The sequence below is a fragment of the Juglans microcarpa x Juglans regia genome, chromosome 7D (genome assembly GCF_004785595.1).
Source record: "Juglans microcarpa x Juglans regia isolate MS1-56 chromosome 7D, Jm3101_v1.0, whole genome shotgun sequence".
Taxonomy (NCBI): Eukaryota; Viridiplantae; Streptophyta; class Magnoliopsida; order Fagales; family Juglandaceae; genus Juglans; species Juglans microcarpa x Juglans regia.
Window position 1 is genome coordinate 13,172,950 of NC_054606.1, and position 8,510 is coordinate 13,181,459.

Below are 8,510 nucleotides of genomic sequence, written 5' to 3' on the forward strand. Positions count from 1 at the left end.
AGAAATGGACCGAAAGACCTATCTTATGAGAAGGTGCAAGTGGATCGAGGAAAAGAAAAATCTTTTCCATCAGTCGGTTCACATATTCTACGTTACACACCTAACGTGACAAACCAAGCTCACGAATTAAATATAAAAACACTCAAAACGGCCCCAAATTCTCTCTTTTTGAGTATAGAAAACTTGATGAAAAGACAAAGTCAAAATGAAGTCAACCCAAAATTTGGTTCCAGAGAAACAAGTAAATAATTCACAGTGAGAGAGAGAGGGCTCGACGGGAGAGAGAGAGTTCTATGAGAGAGGGCTCGAGGGGAGAGAGGGCTCGAGGAGAGAGAGGGAAGGCTCGATGAGAGAGATTGAGGGGAGAAAGAGAGATTCAAAGAGTGGACATCAAATTTCGTGGCGAGAGATGTGATGCGATCGTGGCTTTAAAAACAAAAATATACAAAAAACAAAAAACAAACGATCTAGACTCATTGTCGGGACCATGGCATTTTCCAAAGGAAAACATATGGTATGGATTTTAAACATAATAAAATGACATCGGGTGATTCGAAACCCACATTGAAAAAGATGAATGGTCTCACCTTCACGCATCGGTATGCAATTGCAGTGTCAACCAATAATGGATCCCACCTTTAAGATACAACCTATTTGCGAAACAATTTGCCTTGGCCAACGTTCAATACATACATACATGATAGAAGAACGGAGCTACGTAGACTTCTCTTCCGTTGTTCGCTTCCGTCGCATATAAAGCTCAAGTTAACATTAGATTATCCAACAAAATCATGAATCACGCCTCCTCCAAATTCCCTTCTCAGCAGCTGCTGCTGATCTTCCTGCTGCTGTTGCCGATGCTGTGCATTCTCTGCATCATGCCTGAGTCCCAATGTAAGAGACACAGCTCCGACTCCACCAATCTCGACCCCATTCTGCTGGTACGGCACAAAACCCATTAATGTCCCGTCCATGCTGGTCGGAATCTGACATTCCATTTTCGAACGCTTCTCTCGGTTCCACTGTTCTGCACTAAGTCCATGTCCAGCGCTCAAAAAGGAGCCTGTCCCTAAGCATTCGAATTGCGTATTGGGAGTCGTATTTAAGCTTGGATTGTTGGAGAGTTGATGAATATCACGATCAGGATGGCGGCTACCTTCAGCAGCAGAGCTTTCATCATTCTTGCTCAGAATTTGGTTGGATTCTGCCATGCCTTTGGTTTCGAGCATGTGTATTTCTTCTACCATTGGCTTCCAGACACGCACTCGGGCATTTATGAACCAGTTTGACACCTGCATTTCTCAGTCAATATCTTTTAATCGCTAAAGATATATCTATATGGCCATGACCAAAATCATTGCCCATGAAACTTTGATGGTAACATATTCAACAAAAAATCTATTTAGAAGTTTATTTATTGACAAACTAAATACACTATAGATGTAAAAACCAGTGATATCATCTAACATAAAAGTAGTATGGATGTTTTGAATTCTTTTAGAACTTTAACGAGTCTCAGGGTCAGTGAATGGGTTAGACTATTGAGTGAATGGGGCTAACACACAAATGTCGGGGGCAGTGGTAATCCTCCAAGTTTGACACCACCACTGCCACTGCTAAGATCCTTGTGCGTACAGATTCAGCAACAAACAAAGACCTTACCTGGTTTCGAGATAGACCTGTTTGAGTGGCTAACATGTGCTTGTCTGTGTCCGTGGGATACCTACAAAGGGATGATAAAGAAAACTCGCATTCACATGATATTACAAATTTGAGAGAGAGAGAGAGAGAGAGAGAGAATGGCTTACGGGTGAAGAAAATGCTCAAAAAGCCAAGCTCTGAGAATAGCCACCGAGCGTTCTGGTAGGCCTCTCTGGGGCCTCCAGACGTGGTGTTGGGTTTCGAGGAAGCCCAAATTGCCACCACCATATTTGTGCATTTGCAAGCTTGGGTTCAAATACTTTAGCTTCAGTGTACTTGCATCACCCATGCTATTGCTTGTGCCAGTGGAAGGTGATGACAAATCCTCCCCCATTCCTTTTCTTATATGCCTGAGCTGATCTGTGATGGCATTCTTTACGCACCGGAAGTGCCTCAAAATCGACTTGAGAGAAAACGAGATGTAAGGAGCGGCAGAACTGAGACCTGCTACTGATTCAAAGGATGAAACCACCATCTGCATTTGCTGATGATATTGTTTGAACCTTCTGCAAATCTTTGAAAAGTACAAACAAGCACAGAAATTCACAATCAGGGTTTGGAATAAATTGGCGAGCAATATTGATATTTAACTAAAAGATGCAAATTATATTAACGTTCACATATGCTCTGTTCCACAAGATACTAAGGTCTTGGGGCATTGGAAAATAAACGACTTATTAAATCTTGGACTACACAATATCTACTAAAATCTAAGAACTTTCACACATTTGGAATGCCTTGAGAGTTGCATCAGAAGTCGGTATAAATATTTTTATTTTGAAAATCAACCTTTTGCTATGAGACCTAATATAAGGGTGTAATCTTTGGAATATTCATCACCACCCAATAACTGTTCTTAACATTCTTAGATAATGGAAGTTTTTGGTTCCTAGCCATTTAATTCTTCTCAAAACAAAATCTTAAAACTAACACAGGTTGGTCACTTTTAACATTCCGCAAAGTATACCCACACAAGTAAATGTATATATATACATTAATAACAAAGCACACAGATGAAAACAAGGCTTACTATTAGTAAAAGATCAAGGAATAACCAACCTCCTCCTGCATATATACGAGCTTTGCCTTCCTTTGCCGCTCCGGCCGAAAAGATTCACAAGTGCTAGTCCCAACTCCACGGCCATCACCACTTATATCATTTGAAGCATAAAATGTTGAGGACGAGCCACCTGAATTATTAGCCCTCGCACCAACCTCAGTTTCAGTTGCATTCAATGCATCACCAGAAGGGCTAACTTCTCCAGAAGTCCTCCCAGACAGCTCAAATGTTTTGCCGTGTTTTGAACCAGTTATGCCACATAGTTCATCTAGCAGCTGCTGTGCAGGCTCCAAGAACTTTGAACTCTTTAAAATAGTCGCATATCCAGTGAATGGGCCAAGAGGACCTGTGTTTTGATAAGTGTTAGTAGAAATCCCCCCCACCATATCTTGAAGAGATCTTCCACAACCAGTACTACTCATAGATGGCTTCGATACCGAACATAAATAACCAGACTTCACAGTTTTTGAATCTCGAGGATCCTCTAAAACTGTAGTCCTCGAGTCTAAGTCTTCTGGCACACATCCCTCTCCAAACCGAGCCACTGGTATTTTTGAAGATGGATTTGATGAAAGTGATAGAGATAGACACTGAGGGTTGGAATCAGTACTCACAACATTCCTCAATTCTCCATCACTTGTTTCCACGTTTAAACCCAACTCACCACTCCAGTGATGGCAATTCTCGACTGATCTATTTGTCCAAGCACCAGCATTATCGAAACATATCACATCTGATTGATTTCCATAGGTTGGAAGTAGAGCAAGTTCATTCCCACCCTCTGCCCATGCACCACGGGCAGTTCCTCTGATGTTCTGCTGAATACTTGAAGCCATTTCCTGAGTTCTGATAGAAGATGATGTAAAAGTATCCTGGAGACTACTTTGATTAAGTAATGCAGATGTTGAATGCTTATGTCTATCTTGACTAGAAATTTTACTGCATGGATTCTTCGAAGAAGAGAAGTTTTGGAACGCATTATAACTAGGTTTCATATATTGTGGATATGCAGAAATGTTACTTACTTCCCCGAAAAACATAGGGCTTGGAGTATTGCTTTCACTACCTACCGAATCACTTGCATAAGTATTCACCATCCAGTCAGTACATGAGCTTTGCTGTGAACCAAGACTCTTCCAATAACCACAATTTTGCGGCTCAAGGGTACCGGCTTTAGGTAAAGGATTGAATGAAATTGTGTGGGATGAATTTGCAAATGGAACATGATCTTCGGCTACATTAATAGGCCTTCCAATTTGGGTCGCATCTATTCCTTGATGCACCATGGCATCTCGTTGCGCTAATAAAACATTTGACTTCATTGAAAAATTGCTCATTTCCTGGGAATATACAGCTGGGTCATAAAGCAAACTGGCATTATTAACATTCCGAACGTGAACAAGATCTGGGTTTAGCCTTAAGTTGTCGGGTAATTGTTCCAAATTGTCAGGGAAATCTTCTAAATGGTGGAGTGCGTTTGAACCTTGCGGGACTCTCAACTTATCACGCCGACTTTGCTGCGCTACATGAAATTCTGGCCTAAATCTGCTCATCTCCGTCGAGTGAATCACTAGAATACTCAGTACTCTTGCATTTAACAATACCTATCCAAATCGCTTAACCTTTCAATAGACAACCAAAAACCTTGACGGAGTCTGCAGCCCCAGAAATTCGAAAAGAATCTATATTTTTTTAGCACTCATCGTAGTGAGAGGATACTGGCATTTTATAAGCACTTTCCTGCAATACAATCGTGTTCAAAGTTCACTCAATCAAATCTAAGTCATGAGAATAATAAGACTAGTGGCCCCGCTAACACTGAACCCAAGTGTTAAGTGGTAACGATATAAGCTGAGAAACATCATTCATAAAATACACACACGTATTGTGTGTGTGTGTGAGAGAGAGAGATAGAGAGAGAGAGAGAGACGTGATAATAAAAGAACAATGCACAACATCGCTGGAATGTAAGAAACAAAAGACGACGAAAGCGTCAACTGAAAAACTACTACACACTTTAATCCACCCAGAGAAGAGAGAGAGTGAGAGAGAGGGAGTACTCTCTTGTTCCCTATTTACTACCGCTGCTCGTTTTATTTCTCATTAGTTTTACTTTTTCATAGCAACAAATTACTCTACAGCGTTCCCTAACAAGGCGACATGATTTCGCACATACCGCTCCGAACAGTGCAATTCGCTTCCCTGTCGGTGTCCATCAACATGATCCCCCAAAAAAAAAGCGAAAAAGGAAGCAGAAAGAAAAGCTCCAGATCAATACCAAACGTCAAAGACCCTATCGACTACATAAACTACGACCAGTAGCCCTGCCCATCAATCTTCCACCCGTGCTTTATCTTCACATGTCACACAGAAACCCTAATCAGTACACAATAAACCCATCATTAAGAAAACTATAGAAAATAATATACGCTTGAAGCTACAGATCCAGTTGACTGACCTCAACAACAGCTCTAAACCTTGTCGACGGTTGAAGCTACAATTTAGACACAAACTGTTTCAAACAAGTTCTCTCTTTTTTTTTCAGCCTAGAAGCTAGTGAAATAATTCAACAAAGGACGGAAAAGTTAAAACATGATCAAGAGCATACTCGTAGTCCACATGAAAAAACGCTAATCCTGACTAGATCTCCGTCTATCTTGAATCCAAAAAACAAAGTTGAAAAAATAATTACATTTCGTAGGGAAACATTGAAGAGAAGAAGCGTTCGTATATGTTTACCTCAGAAAAACGAACTACAGAAGCTCAGATCTCAATCCTTAGAACAACCCGTTAATACAAGCATTGGGTACATCCTCCGGTTCGAGATTCCGGGGCCGAGTCCGGCGAGGATAAGGAGAGTGGCAGCTATGAGCTTTTGAGGCTGTTCAACAACAATAATTGCGAACCATAATAATCGTCGTTAGCTTTAACGTCTATAGCGCGCTTACCCTTTGAACGCATAATCGCCGTTAGTAATTCATACGTGTGAATCTTCGGGTGTTCTCTTTTTCTTTTTTCTTGTATTTTTTTATAATTTTCAGGGGCTATTAGTAATTACCCTCTACTATTTATTATTTTATTATTATTTAATATTTTATTTTTATTTTTTATTAATATTCAAAAAATATTTAAAATTACTTCACTACTTAAATACAATTTTATAAAAAATTATATCCAAGAGTCTTTACCATACATATGCCTTTTTTTTTCTTCATAGATATATAGTATAAAGTTATGAGAAAATGTATTTATAATCATAAATTATGTAATTATCACGTAATCGTTTTGAAAAAAATTAATACAATATGGGATCTACATGAAAAAAAAATAATTTTTTAATAGTAAACATTTTTCTTTTTCAAAATCATTACGCGATATTTATATACTTCACAATTATACGTAGAATTATTCTAAAATTATTAAGTAGAAGAACTTTCTAAAAAAGAAAATACTCTAACTTTAAATAAATTACACAAAAATAATTCTTCAAATTAATTAATGTGGCATGTGATATATTTATCGTAAACTAACGTGACTATACATATATAGTACTATACTACTGTGTATATATTCTCTGTTCTTCTGTACGACGCTATAAGTTTTTTTTTTTTTTTTTTCTAATCAAAGTACGTTATAAGTTATTTCTACATTGCATAGATATTTTATACAAAATCCGATCAAGATCAACAATCTCTCTACTTCGTCTGCGCCTATTGAAAAGAGGATATATTTGTAAAGTTTAGCTATTTTTCATCTCTATACATCACATATTATATTTTTTTTTTTTTAATTTTATTATTCCTAAACTAATTGAGTTATTTTATTCATCATTTATACATCATATATTTGGTAAGAAAAAAATTAAAAAAATTATATATGATACGTAATGTGAAAAAGATGAATAAAATTTTTCATATTTGTAAGGATCGAACTTTTCTAAGCATGGGTTGAGAAATATTTCCTCTAGATTAAAAAAAAATTGTTTAGTCATAAATAAATTTTAATAAACTCACAATCTGATATGACTTGATGTAACACATCAGATTATAACGTGATTTTTATTATAAAATAGATCTAAACTATTTATATGAACTTATAACTTTATTTTTGCAAAATCTTTATATAGTTATAACGTTAGTACTCTTTATAAAAATGAGAAGAGTCTGTTAACCATGTGACATGCACGTACTTTTTTAAAAACTTAAAGATAAAAAATTGTCACGTACCCATTCATAAAAGAAATATATGCTTCTCACATTACCAAAAAAAAAACATATAACAATTTTTTAAATGCTTTGAAGGAAAACTTTATCCTATAAAAGTGAAACTCAAGTCTTTATCCTCTATTTTATTATCAGATAACAAACATGACGGGGACACGAAAAAATTATGATGACAAAAAAAAGGGTAAAATTAATATACTATTTATGTTAAGATTAATAAACTCAAGTCTTTGCCCTTTTTTATTGTTTAAGGCTTTAAGCACACTAATTGATGTGATTTAAGTGATTTTATTTATCTAATTTTTATTATCAAAAGTGTAAATTAATGAAAAATTAAATTACTATAATTGAAGTTGTAAGTAGACGATGAAATGCTTTTCCGAAAAATCGATATGAATTAGAAAATGACTTGTATAATCTTAAAATGTATAGATTTTATACACTATTTTTTAAAAATGTGAACAAAAATCCATATGAAGAATATCACTTTTTAATAATGATTTTCACTATTTTTTAAATTTGTGATTTAAAACTATATCTAAAATTATTGTGTTAATTAAGCTACTACAGGTGTCGCTCTCACTGGGTCCCATGGCACCGAAATCTGATCTCACTCTATAATGATTTTTTTCTTTTTGAAGCTTTGAGTCCCGGGAACAACAGCCGGCCCTAGTTTTTATGGAGAGGCTTTGTGAAATTACTATTTATTTTAAAATTTTAAATTTATAAAAAAATTAAATTATTATTATTATTTTTATATCTTAACAAACTCATATCTTTAGAAACTATCCAAATCAGAAACGGTACGAGGACTCCTCCCCTCTCCTCCCTCCAGCATCTCATCTCCTCTCACCTCTAGTTTTCTCCGTTTCTTTTTTATTTTTAGATATTTTTCAGGGTTAAGTATGGAGGAAGGTCGATATGTTACTCTCTGGCATCCGACAACCACCATGCGTCCTACCGCATGCTTTCCAAAGCGTCAATCCTTCAGACGAGCAAAGAATTTCTTCAAATGGAATTGCACGTGAGCCACCTGTGCGATCCAAAGAGAGCTCGTGTATTCCACGCACCACCACTTATGGTGGCCTTCTGCAGCTATGCACGGTTTTTCTGCGTCCTGGACCACCGGCTATTTCAGGCATGACCGTCTACCATACCACCAGAGTGGCGCATGGCTCTCACGCACCATGATATCCGTTGTTTGTGTTTTTTTTCTTCAAGGTTGAGAATATAAATCTATATCTTTTAATATGTAATCCGTTATTTTTTCATATATTTTTAATTTCTGTAATATCTTTTACTTTTAGAAAAATAAAAATAAAAAAATATATAATTTCTTAGACTTTCATCTATAGAGTATACCCTCAACTCCATCTTAGACGAAGTGTGGGATTTGATTAACTCTGTCTTGGACCGAGTAGTGCTGTCTCTTAGATTTTAGATCTGTAGAGATTTACAATTTGGACTAAACTATATAAGTCACCAGTGTGTACTGAAGAGTTATTAATATTGTAACTGACTTATAA

The 8,510-nt window shown here is 36.5% G+C and overlaps 1 protein-coding gene across 2 annotated transcripts; it reads right to left on the bottom strand.

The window, feature by feature from the left end:
- Window positions 1-493: 493 nt before the first annotated feature.
- Window positions 494-5,702, bottom strand: LOC121239506. Of its 2 annotated transcripts, XM_041136763.1 has the most exons (6): window positions 5,501-5,702; window positions 2,761-4,501; window positions 1,809-2,215; window positions 1,663-1,723; window positions 1,157-1,292; window positions 494-1,069 (listed from the first exon to the last, which is right to left on the bottom strand). In XM_041136763.1, exons 2-6 carry the CDS (start codon window positions 4,312-4,314, stop codon window positions 777-779), a joined length of 2,451 nt encoding a protein of 816 aa, XP_040992697.1. In that variant the 5' UTR covers window positions 4,315-4,501; window positions 5,501-5,702; the 3' UTR covers window positions 494-776. The 2 variants fall into 2 exon arrangements, with proteins under 2 accessions (XP_040992697.1, XP_040992696.1); XM_041136762.1 differs by having other exon boundaries at window positions 494-1,292; window positions 5,501-5,699.
- Between the last annotated feature and the right edge of the window lie 2,808 nt (window positions 5,703-8,510).